Source organism: Pleurodeles waltl, chromosome 10 (assembly GCF_031143425.1).
Source record: "Pleurodeles waltl isolate 20211129_DDA chromosome 10, aPleWal1.hap1.20221129, whole genome shotgun sequence".
NCBI lineage: Eukaryota > Metazoa > Chordata > Amphibia > Caudata > Salamandridae > Pleurodeles > Pleurodeles waltl.
Window position 1 is genome coordinate 138,443,843 of NC_090449.1, and position 23,258 is coordinate 138,467,100.

The window sequence follows — 23,258 nt, forward strand, 5'->3', positions numbered from 1 at the left end:
TCAATGTTTAGAGAAGTATAACCCACAAAAATGTACATCAGATGAGAACTTTCACCAATGAGGGTGCTTACTCTGTAGTAAAAATAAGAGTGATGCATCAGCTTTTAGAATAAGAGCCCCCCATTCTCAGACCACCATCCATAAAGGGGGACAAAAGGAATGGGGGAGAAAAAAGGAAGGAAAACATAGGAATCAAACAGGCAGTATGCTGGGAGAAGGGGTTAGAACACCTCAAAGAAACACCTTGAAAGCATAGAAGCATATCACAAGATCTTTCCATAAACATTGTTACTTTGCTCCCACCTGCTGGGGCAACCAAGTAAAGTATGCAAAGCAGGAACAACCATACACACAGTCAGTCATGGAGGCCATGACTCTTCACCCTTCTTGAATATGATTTAGCGGCATGTCACATTTTCAACTGAGCAAAGTTTTGTATTGCCAAATTGATACCAAGGTATTGTAGCTTACAAGTTACATATTTTCCAGAAAACTCTCACTGCAGTGTGAAGTCGCCCTAGTCTGGAAAAAGAAGAATACTCTTACCTTCCACTGGGAGAGATCTTTTCACAGGAGCTGCTTTACGAAGAATGGGTTCCAGTTGATCTGAAACTTAGTGGTGGCATCGCCATCCACTCAGACTTGGAAGGAAGCCTAAATGCCTTTTGCTCCACCACCCATTTAAGCCCCAGCCACTTTTGGGTGAAGTCAAGTACCCTCTAAAGAATGCATGCATTATTTCTAGTAGTGTTGAAGCAGGGCCGATGGATGGATGGGTGGCTGAGCATTTGTATGATGGGAGCATCCTGAGCATTTTACAGACTCCATTTTAGTGTCTAGCACTACCATGGCTTTTGCTACAAAGACCCAAGGAGTTTTCAGTTGTTTGTTCCTCCATTTTAGCTATTTTCTCCTTATTGCATTGAATTGTTTGATATTTATTTGATGCTTCCATCGTCCTCATCCTGCAGATGGATTTATCAACTTTCACCATTTTTTTTAGGAATCAAGTCACGGACCGCCTTTACATCCTTGTGAGTTTGGCCAGATTAACAAGCATTAAATGCCACCTCTCAATGTCTCTCTCTGCAGAACTCCTGCGAGCAGAAAAAGAAATCTAGCTTCACCCTCTGCTTTGTTGTCTGAGCCATCCTGTGTCCTCACTGATAGGCACTACCTTAATCCAGTAGCAATGCAATCGCCCAGACCTGTTGGAAAATGCAGTGTCCCAGATCTAGTCCCAGCCTGCAGATAAATTCACACAGTCACAAATCATGTTGGCCAAGTTCAGCCGCGTCACCAGCGATCAGGAGGCTTCCGCTCTTGTTATGATGTCAGGCCCCAGAGCCAGACCCTTCTGATCGTCAGTACCAGAGGAAGAGGCCTCTGCCATTTTAGAATCGTGCCAAGCTATGAGAAACCTTCCCCTGTGTTTAGGAAGTCAGCAACATTCCAGCCCCCTTTCCAGGGTTCAAGCTCGACACCCATCTGCTTTTGCTCTCAGGGTTTGTGCTACCAAGCCCCTGGCAAAGCTCGAGGACCTCAAATGACCCAGGATCTACTCCTGGCATTAAGAGCCCAGGAGGAAAGAGTCCAATCTACTCTCCTCCCCTTGGCGCCACCCCTCGAGCATAGGTTTTTAATCAGAAAACTAGGGAAGCCATTAGTGGGTGATCCCAATCCACCCTTTAAAGGTTTCCATACCCCATACACTCAACTTTTCCTACAGTGTGATGATGTTCTTGGTCTGGGAGTGTGCCCAGTGGAACCAAATCCTCCAAAAATCCCAGTACATGATGAGTCAGGACAGCCTTGTTGCTAAGGAAGCTCTCTTAGACACGTTAACCTACCCATTCGAAAAACAGTTTAGCCCAGTCGAATTCTCAAGTATTCCATCATCGTACAAGTGAGCACTCGCTGAGCACGGATGGAGAAAATCTGAAACAGTGAAGTGCCAGCACTATTCACTGCCTTTATGGCGGCAAGTCATTTGCACCGCACCCTAGCCCGCCTATATGAATGCATCGTTAGAAGCTCTAGGGGTGCCAAAGTGCCTAGGGTCGTTAAGTCGATGGAAAGAGGTGGAAATATCTTCGCAACTTAAATTGTTTCAGGAATTCAATATTTCAAATATCAGTAGCTTCAACACTAAAAAGTGTCTATTATTGATTTTTATAAAAATCGCTAAACCAATCCAAATCTCCGGAAAAAAATCTATTTACATTTATGATAAATAAATAGGTGCTTTACGAGGGCTGCCAGGGGTCAGTGCAGCTTTTAATGTTACAAGTGGAAACAGGTCACATGCTACTATTTCGTAACTACCCTGGCTGCAACAGGCATAAGGGCTATACGCAAATTAAATTTCCTACAATGACCATCACTCCTGTGACTCTGTAGAACTCACACTCTCGCTCTTTCACTGGTGGGATTTGTCGTCCCAGGGAGCACCTTGCCAGGACTGGATTGGGCAGCAGCTGGGAGGTGGAGTCTGCCCTAGCACTTATAGCTGAAACGTCCTGACAACGCATTGGGAACAACGCAGACGTTTCACGCGCAAGCGTGACCACGCTTGCTGGAACAACATATGGCTTTTTCTCTGCCTTACCCACGCATGTGCTGAACTACACACATGCGTGATTAAGGCAGAGAAAAAGGCAGAGTGGATCAGGAGAGGACAGGGTCAGGTAAGTGGGGCTTGGGCAGAGATGGGGGGTAGTTTTCATAAGTGGAGGTGGATTAAAGGCTTGGGGTGGGGGAGTTGGGCTATTTTGTTTAAGGAGCGGGGTGGGGGTAATTTTATTTTTAAGGCGGATGGGTGGTCGGGGTAGTTTGGTTTTTAGGGGCGGGTGGAGGTGAGGGAGTCAGAGTAGTCTTGTTTTTTAGGGTGGGTCTGTTTTTAGGGCTCAGGGTGGGTGGGGGGTGCCGGGGTAGTTCAGTTTTTAGGGGTAATTTTGGTTTTAGGGGAAGTCATGGTAGTTTTGTTTTTAGGGTGGGTGGGGGGGGTTGGTTATTTTTAGGGAAGGTTGGTTACTTTTAGGGTGGGTGTAGGGGTTGGGGAAGGTTTTAGGGCTCAGGGTGGCTGGAGTGTTTCGGGGTAGTTTTGTTGTTGAGTGCAGGGTGGAGAGGTCAGGGTAGTTTTGTTTTTAGGGGTGGGAAGGTCAGGGTACTTTTGTTTTTAGGGTGGGTGGGGGTCAGTTGTTTTTAGGGTAGGTGAGGGGCTTGGGGAAGGTTTTAGGGCACAGGGGAGTGTCAGGGTAGTTTTGTTTTTAGGGCGGGTTGGGGTAGTTTTGTTTTCAGGGGCGGGGTAGTTTTGTTTTTAGAGCGGGTGGGGAGGTCGGTTGTTTTTAGGTTGGTGGGGGATTTGGGGAAGGTTTTAGGGCTCAGGGTGGGTGGGGGTGTTGGGGTAATTTTGTTTTTAGCTGCGGGGGGGTTGGAGTAGTTTTGTTTTTAGGGGTAGGAGGGTCAGGGTAATTTTGTGTTTAGGGGCAGGAGGGTCAGGGTAGTTTTGTTTTAAGGGCGGGTTGGTAGTTTTTAGGAAGGTTTTAGGGCTCAGGCTGGGTGGGGGTGTGAGGGTAGTTTTGTATTTAGGGGCATGGTGGGGGAGGTCAGTGTAGTTTTGTTTTTAGGGCGGGTGGGGTGGGTCAGGCTAGTTTTGTTTTTAGAGGTGGGGTTGGGGGATCAGGATAGTTTTGTTTTCAGGGCAGGTGGGGGGTCGGGGTAGTTTAAGTATTAGCGATGGGGTACTTTTGATCATTAGGGCAGGTGGGGGGGTGGCATGATAGAACCATGCATGCTGTTCCCACACATGCCTTTACTAGGCATGCTTTTACAACAAAAAATCATTGTAAATGCATACGTAGTAAACGCATGAGTGGAAACAACGCGGTTGTTGTTCCAACCACGTTGTTAAGGCATGCGTGGTTCTTGCATGCATTGTTCTATCATACATTCGCTTATAGGGCCATTTCCGTCCCATGGCGCTGGACCTGCGGAACTCTCTCTCTTTCTACCTGGTGGACCTCGTGGTCCCAGTGAGCACCTTACCAGGACTGGATTGGGCAGCAGCAGGGAGGTAGAGTCTTCCCATGTGCTTAAAGTGCCATCTTCCTTCCCGCAGCGCGGTCCAAAAGCAGGCCTATCCACGCCCATCAGAGACTAGAAGAGGCTGGGCTCGTCCCTATCTTGGGCTCTTAGACCTTAACACAGTAGGACTTTATGCTGGTCTTTCTTCTTTGTGACTAGCAGGCATTCTTATTATTATCCACGGGTTTGTGTTGTAGGTGGAGAGGCTACTGGCCAGGGAGTTTTTTGCCTCTTGCTTGTTAGTTATGTTTATTGCTGCCTGGGGTGTTTTTGTGCTGGTTCTTCATCCCAGGGTCCGGCGGTGGGGGTCAGTCAGTTATTCTAGGAGTGAGTGCTCATATGTGAGTGACAGTGGTTTCTCTTGTTAATTATGCTTATGCTTTGTTTACTTAATGGCGCCTTAACAACACAACGCTTAGAGTGTGATGGAGAAGCATAAAATTCCCAAGTATTCCTCTAATTCCCAACCCAACACAACCATGGATGCTTTTTTGACGCGTACTGTGGATATAATAGATAAGGAGATTCAACTGGCAGAACACCATTTATCACTCTCCTCCCCAACTCTCCTCACTACTTCGCCTTCTGATATATGTTTGATTGGTGATCCACATATGTTCACAGGAGTAGGAGGGACGTTGTTGGAAGAAAGTGTACCAAAAGCTGAGTCCTCGATCAGGTCCCCTGTGATGGAATCTTCAGCTATGGAGTCCAGTATTCCCAACATCCTGCTGAAACCAGTAGTTGTGATAGCACCACCAAAAAAAGCAGGGGCAGTAGGGAAAAGAAAAAGACAAGAGATCAGGAGTAAATCCAAACGACCCAGGGTCATTAGCATGCAGTTCCCCAATGTGAAAGCAAAGGCCAAGGACAAGATGGAAATCATGCTGGACCCCTTTTGTGCTTCCTTGATCGCTGCTTTGGACTCTCGGTTGGGCCAGATCTGAGAGCGGCTGTCTGCTATTGAGCTTTTGGTAACCAAGCAGTTTGGTCGTGTACACACCACAGGTGATTGTCTACCTGCTGCGGCTTCACTGTTCCCTCAGCCAGGATACTAGAGGAGCACCTCCACCTATGATAGGTGATGGGACGGAGGAGGGGTGGAGGGATCATGGTGCAGTTGCAACCCTACATTTCTTTCATCTGTGCCTACAACCAGTGGGAAGGATGGAGTGGAGAGGAGCGGTTTCATGGGGGTCAGCTACTGAGGATGGCAAGGGGCCTGCGGGAGATGGCGGGGGATCCATCCACCCTCAGGGTTCAGTGCTAGCCCCTGGGGTGGAGGGTTTAATACATGCAGGTGGGGAGAAGACATTGCCCTGATAAACTGCCAACCCGAATTTGCCCTTAGAAGCCTCTCCTTATGTAGTTGTTTTGGGCAAAGTGGCTCCCCTTAAGCCGGGTACCAGGGAAAGCTTTGCACTGGATGGATCAAAACCCTTGGGGTCTCGGATTGGTAGATGGATTAACATGGTTCAGAGGGTCAGCTGGGTCGGTAGAGGCAAGAAATGTTTGAAGGGTGACTGCGTAATCATTAATTTTAATAAGCCTTCATTGCAGACAGGGTGGAAGCTACTTCTAGGCACTCTGATGCAGATACTCTCCTGTCTTCTATAGTGGATCTTCACTTGGGGTTCTTTTTTTAGGCCAGTGTTCGAAGTGGAGGCGACATGTACCGAGGTACCAGCATATTTTGGGGTTTCTTCCTCTTGCACAGAGAGGCCTGGTTGCGCCTCTAGGGAGTTGACCTGTGTTAACATATTTGCCCCTTATGCCGGGCTCAATGATTGTGATTGACACAAAGGGAAAGTTAGTGTGGGAGGACAGAGTGCAGATTTGTTAATTCCTCATAAGGAGGTTTTACCAGTCAATGAAGTTAGAGCTCTTAAATCTATTAGTTGGAATATCGCTGGCCCTGCAGGTAAATGTAATGACCGTAAGTGGCAGGACTTCATTAGGGAGTTTGGAGTTATCTGCCTTCAGGAAACATGGTCAACTACTAATCACTTTTACTTAGAGGATTATAAAACATTCTGTACCCCAGCTTTGGAATCACGGAATGGCAGACCCAAGAAGGGTTTGATAATCTTCACCTTCCTGGTGATTAGGTGGAGGGTACAGATGCTACCCTTACAGGTTCCAACAATACAGGGTGCATCTTATACTTCTAGGGCAGTGGTTCCCAACCTTTTGACTTCTGTGGAGCCCCACTTTATCATCAATAGAACTCAGGGACCACCACTGAATCATCATTGGAATCCAGGAACCCCCACTGAGTCATTACTGGAAGCATGAGACCTAATTTGTCAATATTTGTTAATATTTGTTAATTTTCTAAGCAGTCGCGGACCCCCTGAGAAGGCTCCGCGGACCCCCAGGGGTCCCTGGACCACAGGTTGGAAACCACTGTTCTAGGGGATCGACTAAGTTGTCTCAACCCCAGGATGTAAGTAACATTAAAGCTTTGGCCACCTGCTTACGGAAGTTGTCATCCCTAGCCCTATATCCAGCTAATTTTATGGTGGCAGGAGATTTTAATGTGCGCTTGTGTGGGGATCCCAGGGAGGTGGGGGGCTGACTCTGGGTGCATGTTAATACTGGGTGTTCTTCTAGATAATTCCGTGCAGTGTTTTTTTGTGAATGTTTTGAGGAGTGAATTTAATTTATACTTTACCCCGGATAAGTCTTCCCTGGCTGCAAGGGACCTTAATCCCACTTTTATTGGGAGAGGATGTTTATTGATTTTATTCTCATATCAGCACTACTTCTTTCCTGAATTGTCATGTTTGATATACCTATGAGCCCATTTAGTGATCATAATCTGGTGTGGGTGTCCTTGTCTTTGGGATTTGTAGGCCTATGTCCTAAGGTAGGAGGCTCCGTTGGTCACATATTGAGCTGGACATTTTCTTTAGGACTTTATATTCGCAGTGTGAGAACAAGATTAGGGTATACTCAGGGAATAGCATCCAGCACATATTGTCTTGGGGGCCTTTGATTCTATTTTCATGTGTGCCTCCGGCCTTCTGGTGGCCACTGGGTCTGGAGGACAGATGGATATTTCTAGATGGCTTGACAAGGGATGCAGCTTGGTTCGTAGGCAACTTATGTGTGCATTAAACTCTAAGCCTAGGGACTCGGTGCAGGTGAAGGCCTTTCGCATGAGGTATAAAAAAGAGCTGGGGAGGTGAAAAAATGTATTAAGAGGGGAGATTTGGGAAGAACTGCTTGTAGCCGGTACGTTAAAGTGCAGTTCTAAATTCTGGGACCTCATGAATCGCCATTCTCTGGCTGCAGACACAGCAGCTTCTGTGAGCCCATATCACAGAGGAATGCTGGGTTGCCTTTTTTGAGGATTCCTTTAAAACAGTAGACACAGATGGTGAGGAGGGTGAGGGGGTGTTACGAGGGTCATCCAACTTTGTTTTTACTCCTGATGAAGTTAGGAAGGGTTTGGCAGGCTTGACCAGGAGGAAGGCCCTGGGGCCCAGTGGCATCCCCCCTGATTTGTATGTCAGTCATATTAAGGTCTGGACTCCTGTGCTGACCTTGGTTGTGAATGTGGCAGTAAGGGAACTTCTATTATTGTTCCGGTCTCCAAAAAGGTGGGCTCAGGATAATCCATCTTGTTATAGGCCTATCTCCCTCCTTGATTCAGTTGTAAAGGTGGAAGGGCATATGCTTTTGGACATAGGGGAAATGGGTGGACGATAACTCGGTCCTCTCAGGGGTGCAGTATGGCTTTCGCTCGGATAGGTCAACTGTAGACCAGTGCCTTAACCCTTACAATGTTTTAAGCAATTATACCATCGCCTGCCCTGGGTCAATACACCTGGGGTTTATGGACCTTTCTTCAGCTTTCGATTCGTGTCCACAGGGAGAAGCTTTGGCAGAGCTCATGGGGTTGATGGGGGTGGGCCATGATAATATCTTTTTTTTTTTTTTTTTAGGTACTTCCACCCGAAAACCACTGCTTCAGTGTGCTACTCGAGTGATCTTAAATGCTCACGTTGATCAAAAGGAGGGTTTTCCAGGGTTGCATTTTGGATCCTTTTCTTTTTAATCTTTATATTAATAGTTTAGAGCAGGCCGTGATTGATGTTGCGACAGACTGTCCGCATGTAGAGGCCCGGAGCTTCTCTATGCAGATGGTGCTGTCATCATGGCTAAAACAGAGAGGGGCTTTGAGGTCCTGTTGAACGCTTTCACCAATTTTATTGATGGCCTGGATTTAATAGTTAATTAAAAAAAATCTTACATGATGGTGGTAGGTCCCCGTAGGACTACAACATGTAGGTTCACCCTGGGGAACAGTGTGTTTACTGGAACCAGCGATTTTTCCTACCTGGGGTTGCTATTCGACTCGCTCCTTTGTTGGCGTCCCTTGGTGCCCAGGAGGAGGGAGGAGTTTGTCAGAGCTAATGCTGCAGTGTTTGGCTTTGCTACATGCTTAGGGAAAAGACCTATCAAACCATTTTGCAGATTTATCAGGCAAAATGTGTCTCTAAGGCAGTTAATGGGACTGGAGTGTAGGGTTCCTCAACCAAAAAGACTTGCAAGTTGCTGAAAACACCTTCTTAAGACGCCTACTTTGTGTGCCTCAAAGTACACCAATATTCTCTGTTCATGAGGAGTTGGGCATAGGTTATGGAACCACCTTTCGTCCCCTTGATTTATGGTTAGATATCTGGACATGGCCCACTCCTACATTGTACAAGGAGGTTCTAAAAGATTGTATGGCATTGTACCAGTCTCTTTACTTCCCCTGGCTTAAATACATCAAGGACCTAACTCAGAGTCAGGAAGGGGTGAGCTGTTTAGCACTCCGGAGGGGATCGGCAGAGTGGACAGGAAGTGGGCAAAGTAAAATTTCTTCTGGGTGATGACCAGCTCCAGGAAGGATGTTGCCCTCTTGAAAGCCCGTGTACATGCCCACTACCTTTTACACACTGTCCTCTGCACTGAACTGTATCTTTTGTTGGTAAGACATACCTATGAGCGTTTCCTTTTAACCAGACTCAGGCTTGACCTTTTTCATCTCATGTTAGCCTTCCCAAGGGGGAGGCATGTGGGCCATGTACTCAGCCCTTGTGACCGTGTTAACTTGTCCCCACAGGACACCCTGCACTTTTTAATGTTCTGCAAATTCAACTAGGGCCATAGGAAGGCTTACCTTTACCCTTTATTGAAAAAGATCAATTTTTCCCAAATACGCCCTGCCCTCATGTTTCTGCAGTTGCTATCAGAAAATATCCTTTTTCCTCTGGGGTGTTTCCTAAAAGCAGCTATGAGAGTGAGGAACGCCTTTGATTACATTTTATTACTTATTTATTGGTTTATCTGGTCTGACTTTGTAATTGTATGCTTGTAATTTTAGAAAGGATCTACATATATACATTTTAATTTTGGATATTTTGAAGGCTTGTAGGATGTCGCTTTTATGGTTTGTACAATGAACCGAATAAAGCTTGCTTTGACTATCACTCTTGTTCTTTCAGGCCACACATTTTTTATAACCCGTTTTTCTCCTTTGTTCCTCTTGATATACTTTCCTTTATGAAACACAAACTATTCGCACCAGTTTTAATTTGATAATTGACCCTTAATGTCAAGTGGTTCTGTTTTTAATAATGAACTTCCATTTTTACACCGATTTTCCACACAATATGAAAGACCTTTATTCGTTCATTGTATGCCAACCACTGCGTTTGTAAATGTGTTTAGTTGTAAAATCCTAAAATATAAAAATGAGAAGAAGTGAGTTTTTTGGTAGGCTTGTTTTGAGAAATATGTATCTATGTAGTTCCATAGGGTGGTCACCACCCGTGACACATGAAAAAAGACAGGTAGTAGTCTCCCATCAAATAGCATATACTACAACATTTACTACAAATTATTTTCATTACAGTATGTTGAAATGATTGGTACAGCCTCATAGGGGTGTAGGATGTATACGTATCTGCCGAACTTGCTATTTAAAATTCTCATGCAGACCAGAGCCTGATTCCACTAGTGATAACGAATTGATCACAAATCCAAAATAAAATACACCACGAGATAATTGTTTAAAAAATAAATTATACTATAAAACTGTTTATGTTTGCCATTATTTCCACCTTTTTTTCAACTGGAACCCCAAAACAGCTCTCTTCGCCATTCTACCACCCTTTTTCAAAATATTGAACTAATTAATTTTGAAATGTTATTTAAACATGTAGTTTTGTATAAATCAACATATTTACTATTCAATTTTTGACACCACCTTGTATATTTTAAGTTTCATTTAAATAACAATATTAATCTAGGTTATATTCAATATTTCTTTTGCTGTCATTACAGTGTTATTGTTTTGTGTTAAAATGTATATTCTACATAGTTATTGATATTGTTCAGCAATGTTATTTCATTTATGGGCTTTTAGTTTAGGGAATTTAGGCATCAATTTTTCTAACATCTGAGCGCCACTTGCCAAACAGTGGCGGTGGAGTTTTCACTAAACATTACTATTAGCATCTCCGTTTTCTTTTTTGAACTCGGCTAATCTACTCCTCCTCTCCAAATCCGAGGTGCGGATTTTGATGAAAACTAAAATCCCTGGTTTAAGCATTATTTTATACCCTTTAGCTGGCACACAACTTCTGTTACCTCTCGGCTACTTGCCACTGCCCAACACATAGATTTGCTTTCATCAGGGCGAAGGAACACATCGGTAACCATGACAAGGATCTCAAAAGTTTATTTGGTTAAAACAAATTACATATCTTCATCTTAACCTGGGCTAGATCGTATGCATATTTAACACTTGGACAAGGTCAGTTTTCCTGCCTTTTTGTGAGAGTTGCCAGTCTCCACTTAACAATTGTAATTCATCCTACTGTTTACAGAGATTGTGCAAACAAGAAGAGGTTCTGAGAGATTTAGACTTCCCAACTTTAACAAAAAGTATACACACAATGTTATGATTTGTCCCTGCATAGCCAAAGTGCATAAACACAGCGAACCACCATCAAGCTTTTGCTTCTATGTTATAAAGTGTCTGTATGTGCTACAGGTTTTACAAGAATGGACCATCCATCAGCAAAACTCCTTCGCGTTCCGAAGTGCTTAAATTATCTTACAAGCCTTTCAAGGAGCGCAATGAAGCGCGTCATATGCTATCACAGATTCTTCTCGGCCACCTGTATGCCAGGAAAGTAAGTAGAAGGATTCACACAGACTGAACAATTACTTCTTCCACATAAACTGAAAGGCAAAGCACAGAACCGGGATCAAGCACGTTCACAATTCTTAATCTTATGTACAGTTTTGGAAAACTATGGTTTGCAGTTTCAATCCTGGTTTGTATGGAAGTAGGTGTGCAACATCTTTACAGGGTAAATGGTCCAACTGGGCGTTCTATCACCATATCTTTTAAATCTAGCTTTCTTTCGAACAGAAACGAGCCCAAATAGTAGTGTTTTCTCGCTGCTTTTGTGCGAACCTTCGGACTCAAAAGCTTTATCTGTATTAAACCAAAGTTGAAGCCTTCACTTAGCATGCTTAAAAATGGACATGCTCAAACCAGCCATTTAGTTCATCTGTCGACCTTTTGTCCCAGAACCAACCACATTCACCACCAAAGGTTCGGTGGTTCCTCCGCCACTCGGCTCTTGAACAAGGTTAGCTCATCTAGATGCATCATGGGAACATCTCGGATTACATCCGTCAATCCCTCGTGCAACAGTGGGAATATCACAACGTTCAGTGCAGGTCGATCTCCCTGGAAACTAAAAGGAAAAAGGAAAATAATATGAATCTTGAAGTAGGTGTCTGAACAGTCTTTAAAATGTGGAGTATTGAGCTATATGAAGTGCGCTTTGAGGTATTCTTCGTTTTACCTGTGCGCTACCATCAATGTATACATCGCTAAAGTAATTTGCTAAGAAACCATCAACGAAAAGAGAAATTGTCCTTTTTGTTAGGAAAGGGAAATGTACAAATATGTATGGAAGCGAACTTTTTGGAATCAAAAATTCACTGAGAACCAGAAAGTTTAGGACAGGAGAACTGTAAGACGAAAAGACATAAAAATACACTCAGTATAAACAAAAAGAGAAGGTTATCCAACAACTTGAATTTTCCTGATCAAATCACAGAATTCAATGTGATAGGCATACTGAAATCAAGAGTTAGACATTTCATTTCATAATGGACCTTACATGTACAAGAGCTGCCTATAAGTCGTAATTCACAAAATAAGCAAATATTGGTAACCTTGTAGCCACCACTTATAGTAGAGGCTGAGAAGAGATATTAAGAGGAAGAAATGCAAGTCCCTGATTAAGGAAAGAAAGGTACACATAACTTGGGTAATTCAATCAAAAGGTTCTTACAGTCAAAACGAATACAGGAATGGGTGAGTAGGGTGAAATTGGTTTTCATTCGAGAATATCTGCAATTATTCTTCCTCCCATAAAGTGCACAATGCACTGGTTTTGATGTGCTGGTTTGTTGTGAATTGTGGATCATTTTGAATAAAAAAAATGGCTTAAGGAAAATGTTTCAAATAAAATAAAATGAGGTCTGTGTCTAAACTCACACCTTACAAGAAAGAAATGTACCTGAATCCACGTGATTAAAGTCGCGGACATACCAGACAAACTTTCAATATATAACTCTTCTATTACTTGGCTGAAAAGACATATCTGTATTTAATGTGCTAGGAATGGATGGCCAAACAGGCTAATTTGTGCTGGACAATTTGTGATGGCTCATCCTTAATTCCTCATTTATAAGGTGGGGTTGACCTCTTCTCGCTGACGACCATTAGGGACTCTTATCTTGAATCATATGGTTTTGATGGTCTTGAAAGTCCAAGCAAGCTTTTTAAAAGCTCGACTATTCCTCCATGCAAGCGTTTCATTTATTTTTAGGTGCAAGTCAAATAAACCACGAACTTAAAGCTATGTGAAAGTGCAAAGTAAGGTTTTGTGGACCAAACAAACCCTGTATCTGACTATGTTTGTTGTTTATATTTATTACCAGTTGTGGAAAAATATACAATTGGAAGAACGCAAATGGAAATGCCAAGTTTGACAGCAGGCATAAAACGGGTTGAAACGAGGGGTTGAGGTTCATGTCTAGTAACAAGGAAGAGAACATTTTAACACAGATAAAAGTATAAAAATAAAAAGTGGAAGCATTGTCTGTAAAAAAAACAAAAAACTGCCCTTTATAATTCTAGTAAAACTCCAGATCACCTAAACCTTTGTCTTTTTGTTTGGGGATACTGTGGCGTCCGTGAGTCAGTCCCTTGACACATAAAAATGTTTACACTCCACAACATAATTTTTGTGAAGCACAAGTAGCATGACAACAAGGTAGGAGATCATTAACATCAAAAGAAATGCTTACAGGTGCTATCTAGGTTATCTCTTAATTCAAACCCCCAAAGGACAATTCCAGTCTCCTCTGCCAGACCAGGTAGACTGCGACGTCAGCCCAAGAGCACTAGAAAGCTGCACTTAAGGGATTACCACATTGCTGGGACGGAGGGGCAGGCAGTACGACTACAATGCATCAGGGCGAGCAGATCACCGCGGCTTTTGGATGGAAAGCTATTAAGAAATTCTAGTACCGGCCAATACTGGGGCGAACAAAATTATAAATACACCGGCATTCATTGGAGGAAATTCCTGTGGTGAAATTCTGCCATTTGTGATCGAATATTTCTCCGCACAACATAGTAAGACCTTTGTTTTCAGCACAATATTTTACAGGAACCCAATAAAAAAATACGATTATTAATTTTTTTTAGACACATTTACTTTTATTTACCCACATTCCCTGTTACTGATGCCCCTTTCTCTAGCGATTTAAACGAATAAAAAAAATTATGAAATTCACAAAGTTTTCCAATATAAACGTATGGCACTAAAGTACTTCAGGTTCGTACACTTGTAAACCCAAGTCCTTCCACTCAAGATCCTCTCTCTCACACCTGGTTGAGATTTTAGCATAATGTTTGAAACTGGAAGGCAATCAAGTGCTAGAGATGATGTTTCCAAATTCTCTAACAAGCCACACAAAAATCGATCCTAGCAATCAAAGGGCAGTTGGATCTCCACAATACCCGGCTTCTGGTGCCGAGCTGAAACTAAAATGATTATAAATGAAACTAGTTCAAAACAAAAAGACTCTCTTTGCCTTACCACAAAACAAAAATCAAGAACTACTAAATACACATTCAGTGGAGTATTGAGCAACAGTTGAAAGAAATCCTTGAATTCACATTCGCAGACTGTATAACACCCAGTAACAACCATAGCTCACGATCTCTGGTACCTAAAAAGCCACCAAACAATACATATTTTTATATATAATGAAACTGCAACACTACAGTGAAAAATAGACGTAAAAAATGGTGAGAATGTATCATTGTTAAGTTTCGGATAAGGAAACTGCACATTAAAAATGTTCCCACAAGAGAGTTCCTCGAACTCAATTCAGCTGAGGAAAGGCTATGTGTGCAGAGACACACTAAGGTGGTGAAATCGTCATCCGGATGGGCGCGGAAGCTGGTCATATTGGCTTTGTAGATGATGAAGCTTTCTAACCCCAGCATTAATGGGTTCTAATGACCTCCATTTTTGACATTCACCTTAAAGTGGTGATGGACCAAAAAAGGTCTAAAGCTCAAGGAATACCTCAACCAACAGCCATTAACTCTATAAGGTTAGCCTGCATTTCCCTCTAACAGAGTGGGCAGTTGACTCCAGTCCCGAGACAAAAATAATATGTTATCCATCAGGTCTATTTCTTACAAATACATGCCCATAGCTATACAATCTAATAAATGCGCAATTTGGGGGGCTGTTTGGACTTCTTAAAGGTTTTTGGGGGATTATTTCGCACTGTGAGCATGAGAGAGAGCTTCGCCCCCCCTTTGGGTACCCTCTCTCAGCCAGGTCACTGGTCACATGGATTTAAAGAACCTCTGCCTTGTAATCAAATACCTTCATACTCTGTAGCTGTTCGCCTACAAGCCCTTCCGAGGTTTCAGACTTTAAGGCCATGACACCCTCACTGTAGAAAGATTCTGCTGTTCTTCTCAGGGCAAAATATGATGCACATCCTGGCACAAAAAACCTTCCAAGCTGCTGCCTGCAAACATCTCAAACTTTCCATCTGCGTGTGAGGGCTAGGAGAGCCCCGCTCCGGAAGAGTACCTTGAGACTCCTTGTCAGCCCAAAGCTGCACTCTGCCCACTTACTTATAAATAATGTGATACAACATTGCCCGCTGGCAAATTGTTTCTACATCCGCCCTTTGAGTCTGGAATCCGAATGCATTCAGAACATCCACAGTTCAGCTGTCATCATCACACAGATAGCCATTAACAAAAACAGCTGGGAACCCGAGGGATAGCTCAGCTTTGTGCTATATCCTTGCGCGGAGTGGCGTTTCCAGCATTTCTTGTAGCACTCCGTAACCTGTGCTGCCCCACTATCCATTAAAGACCAAAATGGATCATTCTTTAGTGCCCACATAAAGAAACATACCAAATTCTAACTATCTAGGCCTAGAGCCATTCTTCTAGCCTGCTTCATCCTTTATTTAGAGACTACTTATTATAGACCTATTTTGCAAAGTATGAATCCAAACCACTGTCGCTTCACCCCACCTGCCTATCTAGACGCCTTAAAACAATGTTAGCATTGTCTTTAGTTGATAATAATGCATCTGAAAACATATCACCTTCAAATACTATTTTAGCATTGTTTTTAGATGTGTTGATATTAATGCTTGTGAAAAAATGTCAGCTTCAAATACTGGAACAACCAGTTAGTCATCTATGTGCAGAACTTGAAATGCACAATCTCTAGACTGCCTACTGTGTGCTACGGTAAGACACCTTCCTTCATCTCGCTGATGCCCCCTCTTTTTCCTGTAATACTGATTAACTTTTAGTTGCAATAATGCAGTTCACAAGTCTGTCTGTGCCCTCAACAAATGCACCACAGCTCCCAACAGAAAACAAACTGATAGATTTGATAAATACAAGTCAAATTTCATACCTGCATCAAAGGGGTATCTAGGAACAGAGGCTACCTTTATTGCACCACGAGCATTGACTCTTGGATCAAGTGGCATGATGATATCTCAATAACTTCTACTCAGTTTGGAAGTTCTGTGACTACCACTAATAAAGCCACAATTGTACAGTGAAAGGAAGGCCCAACCTATATGACTGCACAGAACAATTCAGAGTATTCAAGAGCATGAGTAGTCAAACTATTGCAGTATTTGCATTCTGGCAAGAACTTTGCTTCTGTGACAATGTCCTCAATATCTCCTATGTGCCATTTATCCAGATGCAAGTGATACAAATTTTTTAGGTCTGGCGTATTGATCAATTATCCAAGAATCTGCTGGCCAAAAACACAAGGCCAATGATTTAAATTTGACTCATTCATCCGGAATGTCTTGCCTGAATTTCAGTGTTCACGGTAAACGTGCATGCGAGACGGAGTCAAGTAGTGTTTGGTGAGAAACACACCTAACTCATTTGAATCTAGAATTTAGTGAGATGTTTTAAAGGTTCAGCAAAATAAGAGAACAAACAACAAAGTGATGGGCTGAACGCTTGAATTAATCTCAGCCACTGCGATCCCTTGTGGTAGCATTTCAGACCATTGTTCTTGACTCAGTATGCCACCACTGACTCCCACCCGTACCGCTTAGCCAGGTCCTCTCCAGACAGGAACACAAGAACCCCGAACTGGCTTCAGTCTACTTAGGCCTGGCCAATGAGAGCTACAGCTTGTGTACTGTGACACAGTGATCACAAACCCACATCTGGCCATACCAATCTCAGTTAGAGCACCTGCAGCAACACCAAACAAAGTGATGAGAAGAATTTTCGAATTATTCTCAACCACTGGCAACACAAGCAACCTCAAAAGGGTGTCAGTCTATGTAGTGGGTTACCAGTGAGGTATGGTTTGAGTCCTATGGAAATGTGCACAACGATTCCACAACTAAACATAACCATCACACTACGGCATCTACTGCAACAACAATAAATAAATACATAAATATCAGATGCCCATCGTGGTAATGTAAGAAGCTATCCCTGCAGCCTTTAGGATGGCTCAGGCATTGCTATATGATCATTCATTACCAGTTTTTAACAACCATTTGTACTGACTCATGACAATTTAAGGACAGGCACAAAAAGCAATAAGTGTGTGCCAATATGCGTGATCCTATGGTTAACAAAACAGTTATAATGTGGAAAAAAACTTTTAAACTGAATGTCGGTAAACACACAATACTATGTGGATTAACTAATCAGATCTTAGGACCATAAACAGGGAGTGGAAAGCTAAGAGCGCATTCAAAGACTGATGCCCCTTATGAGGAGAACACACCAGACTCCTTTAATCTCAGCAACATTATACACACCGTGTGCCTGCTCATTTTCTCTCAAACGAAAGTCCTACCTTTGTACGATATTATTTTGGAATTCCAGGCACTGCATCTGTAACAAAAAAAAACTCCACCGCCTCCCCATTTGCTTCATACCTAGCTCCCGGGAACAAAAAAAGCACATAAATAAAAGAATTAGCTTTCAGCAAAACTGCCACCAAAATAACCGCCTCTGCTGGACTGCCTGCAATCTTCACTGCTGGAACAGGCACGGAGGTCAACTTCAAAGTCAAAAGAAAAAGGATGATTGTGTGAAATCACTTCAATAGCTGACATGAGAAAGATTTTAGCACAATAAAGCAGAAAAATGTCCATCAGTTCGTTTACGAGTCGGGTACAATTTGCACCGCAAGTACACAATTCTACTGTGGCTTCCACACACATGCAGGCAGGTCGTTTTTTGAGGTTGCAGCCTATCAGGCAGCACAGCTGTCTGGTTTGTTGAAGACATCTTGGGGACTTTCAGAAAGTTGACTTGGAATGTATTCCACTCATTGATTACCTTTGGTTTTGTGGTTTATAACTCACTTTCTGGCTTTCCATTTGCTGGCTTTATTTGCTTCAGGCTCTCTTGTTTTGTTTGTCCCTCCCATTGCATAAACCGTGTTTTCTGGATCCTTCCACAGACTCGCTTTCCGTTAAAAGGCCTTTAAATCTTGTTCTTATCTCATCACACTTGCTGTGCAGCAAAGACCGAGGTCAAATGTCAGGCACTGTTTTCTAAGGGTGCTTATTTACTTTTCTTCTGTGACTTCAAAGTGAGAAGATTTATGTAACAATCTTGCTGGATATTGGAGGTAGGAAAATATTGTTTTGAACACAACAACATTCAAATAAACTGTATGTGTTTCAGAACATTTCAGTATTATGAATGCACAAATGATCATTTTTTACTTCTGAAGTGTGCTGGAAACAAATACTTTAAAATGATCAAAACATATCATTACACTAGGTGATGTAATTTGCACTCAGTCTGTGCCCTGTATAGTTTTATTAGTAAAACTGTATGTCTATGCAAATGTAATGGTCATTTATATCAAAAATGTGTTGTATGTAATGCCAGTGTGCCACCACACCACTCTGCTCTACTCTGCACCACTCCACACCACTGCACTCTGCACCCTTCCACTCTATGTCACTGCAAGCTACGCCTCTCTACTCTACCCTGTATGATTCTACTTAATGCCAATGCACTCTTTGCCACTCCACTCGAAACCACTTCACTCTTCGCCATTGCACTCTACACCACTTCAGTCTAGGCCACATCAATCAACTCTGCACAACTCCATTCTACGCTGTACTCTACGCCAGTGGTTTCCAAGTTGTGGTCTGGGGACCCCGGGGGGTCCGCAAAGTCTCCTCAGGGGGTCTGCAGCTGCTTGGAAAATGTAATACTATTAACAGATTAGGTCTCCAGCTTTCAGTAATGACTCATTGAGTGGTCCCCATATTCCAATAATGATTCAGTGGGGGTCCCCGGGTTCCAGTACTGATAAAATGGGGGTCCAGACAAGTCAAAAGGTTGGGAACCACTGCTCTACGCCCACTCTGCACTCTATGCTACTGCCTTCTATGCTAATACGCTATAGGCAAATGCACTCTATGTCACTTTAAACAAATGCACTCTATCATGCACCACTCCAGTCTATGCTGCTTCATTCTACTCTGAAACAATCTACTCTATGCCACTGCACTCCACAGCACTCTACTCGACTTTTCGCCACTCCACACTATACCACTGCACTCTGTCACTCTGCTCTTAACCACTGCATGCCACCGCACTGTACTCTGCACCACAGCACTCTATGCCACAGCTCTCTACACCACTGCACTCTACTCTCCACCACTGAAGTCTACGCCACTGCACTTTACGCCACAGACTCTACTCTGCATTTTACGCCACTGCACTCTATGCCACTTGACTATACTCTGCGTCACTGCCCTGAACATCACTCTACTCTGCATCACTGCCCTTTGCATACTTCACCTCTATGCCAATGCATATGTACCTCCCCAATCTGCCCCACTCCACTCTACTACAAACCATTCTAATCTATGTCACTGTATTCTACAATGCTGCATTGGACTCCTCTGATTTCAATGCCACTGCACTCTATGCTTCTATGCTGTGCAACATTCTACATCAATGCACTCTACACCAGTCCACTCCACTCTATGTCACTCTAGTGTATGCCACTTTATGCGACTCCACACTATGCCATTCCAATAGATGACACTCTACACCACTCCACTCTACAACCCTCTACTCCACTTTTCACCATTCCACTCTACGACACTCCACGCCACTCTCCTCTATGCCACTAACTTTTAGCCATACAGAACAGCAGCCACGCTGGTGAACAACAAGGCGAAACACATTGGCAAAGCCAATAGTTTTTGCATGGACAATACCTATTGGCTTTGCCAATGCTTGTTTCACCTCTCATCAAACTTGTCACACTTCAACAATCTCTGACAACAATAACGTAAGCCTGAATAGTCGTGTATATCAAGTTGCGGTTTGACAAGACAAACACTGGGTGCTCAAAACGGCATCTGGACTTGCACAGCAACAATGGTGCCTCCCTACTAATCAATCGTGCTCAGCTCTTTTCACCTCTTTTGCAATGCGGTACAAAATCCAATTCCATAGGGCCTCCAGAACACTTTGGCTCTTTAGCACAGCACTTAAGATGGTGTCCGCTCCCAAATTAACAGCCTAACTTAACATCCACTCTTTACACAGTGGCACCGTTTCGGGCAGCTCTTTAATCCCCTAAGGACAAAATAATTCCTTCTCTACTGGGCGTACTCATGCCCTTACTGAGCCAATACGCTTCACAGCATGTTTTGTTCCATACCTTATCGATCCTCCTCTCAGCATCCAGGATGACACCCCTTCCATTAAGTTCTGCATAATGGTGCCATTTTCAACAGTTCTAAGATCCCCTCAATGGTGGTGTTTAAAATCCTCTACATGAATGACACAATCCTCTAACACCTCACCACCTCTGATTAGAAGTTGAAGTGAGGGGGGTAATGCAAGACGTAAGGGGGCTCTCTCGTCCCAGTGAAGCATAATCACTATGCCTAGCCCAGCACTCAAATAATTTACCTAAGCATAAATTATCGCTTTCCAAAACTGATCCAGCATTTTGTTTTTATAACCCATCCTAAGCTGAGAACACTACTTATCTTTCAAAGAGTGGTCTCTAACCACTGATCTCGACGACCTGGCCTTTGGTGACACTACCAGTGTGTGTGCAAGAGGGACTGCAGGGATCATGGGGGTCTGGAAAGGATTACACACCACTTTCATCTTGGCAATACTGTTGGTTGCAAACATCAGAGCTCTGACCCCCAGCCACTATCTTACCAGGCCTGATGTGGACCGTTTAAAAGCAGCACTTGAACAGCCAGTCTCACATTTGGAAACTGCTTACTACCACATTGTTGGATTCAACCATTTAGGAGCCTCACCGTTGGATAAAAAAGGCCGCCTGTGAATTTATCAAAGCAAATGTCAACCCAAACAGTGTGGACTCCCTTTTCTATGCCGCACAGTCCTGCCAGGCCCTTTCTGCATGTGAGATTGACATTTCTAATGAAACGAGGGACCTCCTGCTTGCGGCTGTTAGTGAGGACTCTTCAGTAACACAGATCTACCATGCTGTTGCAGCTCTGAGTGGCTTCAAGCTTCCACTGGCTTCTCAGGAAGTAGTCAGTGCACTTACAACTCGTCTTAGCAACCATCCAGGCTTTGATGACGGTATCATTCCTATCTCAGCAGGCAGACCTGAGCGGCATTGTGGAAGAGATTGAGGACCTGGTAGCACGCCTGGATGACCTCAGGGAAGTTTATCTACAGTTTGAAGAAGGACTAGAAGCCACAGCACTGTTTGTTGCTGCAACCTACACACTATCGGACCATGTGGGAATGGAACCACCATTAAAGGAGTATCAGATTGTCCACCTTGTGAACGCAGTTTTCAGCAAGAAGAACTTTGAGAATCTCGCTGAGGCATTTGGTGTTGCATGTGCTGCAGCGGCTCTCTCTCAAAACAACTATCACCTCCCTCTCATCGTGGTCTCTGACGGGCCTGCAGTAGTATCTCATAAGCATCCCATTCTCCGGCTACGGGTTACCGATGTTCTGTCCCAGCCGCTGACCCAAGCAAACTGCAGCATGCAAAGTCTGCAGCCACCAAAGCCACAATTCTTCAACAGACAACATTCTCCCCATCAGGGGATATCTTTGAACTCCACTTCATGAATGCCAAGCCAACCAGTGGATATTATGACTTTTCACTGAGCACAGAGGGTGACAACAGATACATTGCCAGCCAAGTGGAGATGAAAGTTAAGGTCTCAACTGAAGTTGCCATCAGTAATTTGGAGCTCTTTATTGTGGACAAAGATCAGAGCATTGCACCAAAGATGGCCAAGGTAACTTATCCCTCCAAAGCCAAAGGAGCACTCACGGCTGACAGTCACCAGAACCTTGCCTTGTCTTTCCAGTTGAGAGATGTGAACACTGGAGCTGATGTCTCTCCACATCAGACTTTTGTCCGCCTACACAACCACAGGACTGGACAAGAGGTTGTATTTGTCGCTAAGCCAGACAACAAGAACGTGTGTAAGTTTGAGTTGGATCCCACGGAATGGAAGACCGAGTTTGATTCGGCCTCTGGCACCTACACACTTTATTTGATTATTGGAGACCCTACTCTAGAAAATCCCATCCTTTGGAACATGGCTGATGTTGTAATCAAATTCCCAGAGAAAGATGCGCCAGCAACTGTGCAATCTAAAACCCTTTTTGCTCCCAAACTGGACATCCAGCACCTGTTCCGAGAGCCCGAGAAGAGACCTCCTACTGTGGTGTCCAACACTTTCACTGCCCTAGTGCTGTTGCCTTTGCTGCTGCTCTTCATCCTGTGGATCAAGATCGTTGCAAACATTTCAAATTTCAGCTTTGCTCCGAGCACCATACTTTTTCATCTAGGTCATGGTGCGATGTAGGGACTTATGTACGTCTACTGGACACAATTAGACATGTTTCAGACACTGAAGTACCTTGCCATCTAGGCACAATCACATTCCTGGCAGGCAATCGGATGCTAGCCCAGAAGGCACTCAAGAGATCCGGAAAATGAAGCTAGAGGAAAGAACTTTCAAATGGCAAACACGTTTAATTTGAATTTCCAAGAAGAGGTGCCAGAAGACATGTTCGAGAGCCAAAGAAAGTCTGTTTTTAAGTGGCTTTTTACGTGGCATTTTTTACAGTTCTATCTGCACTGATGCTTAGCCCAGCAGCTGGCCATGATTCAGCCATGTGAAATTATTTTTGAATTTTGTTTCCTCTACCCAGAATGGTTGTGTGATTAAGTGAATTTTTGTAATAATATGAACTAAGGGATAAGGAACAGAGTGGTGAATAGTCTTGTCAGTTTACAGTGTGTTATACTGACAGTTGGTTTTTGGGGAATAAAGTGAAAGGTGAGACCTGACCTTGTAAGAACCTTATGTGCATTTATGCAATAATTCAAACAGCAAATAACTGCAAGCTAATAATGTAAGGCATAAAAGAGAGAGAATCCAGGGAGGACACAAAGGGTCCAAAGAATAAAGAGAACAAAAAAACCTGGTCCAAAACGTACCCAACAGGACCTGTCGCCGTCACTAAAATCCCTAATTAAAGG

At 43.5% G+C, this 23,258-nt stretch overlaps 1 protein-coding gene and 1 pseudogene across 1 annotated transcript in view; one reads left to right on the forward strand and one right to left on the reverse strand.

Moving 5' to 3' along the window:
- Positions 1-10,806: 10,806 nt before the first annotated feature.
- The window catches only part of FBXL18 (F-box and leucine rich repeat protein 18), a 189,720-nt gene continuing 177,268 nt past the window's right edge, over positions 10,807-23,258 (reverse strand). The window contains exon 5 of the mRNA XM_069209993.1: positions 10,807-11,852. Coding sequence (XP_069066094.1) covers positions 11,696-11,852 — 157 coding nt within the window. The 3' untranslated portion in view covers positions 10,807-11,695. The remainder of the gene's footprint in view (positions 11,853-23,258) is intronic.
- On the forward strand, positions 20,818-22,840 carry LOC138261229 (dolichyl-diphosphooligosaccharide--protein glycosyltransferase subunit 2-like; annotated as a pseudogene).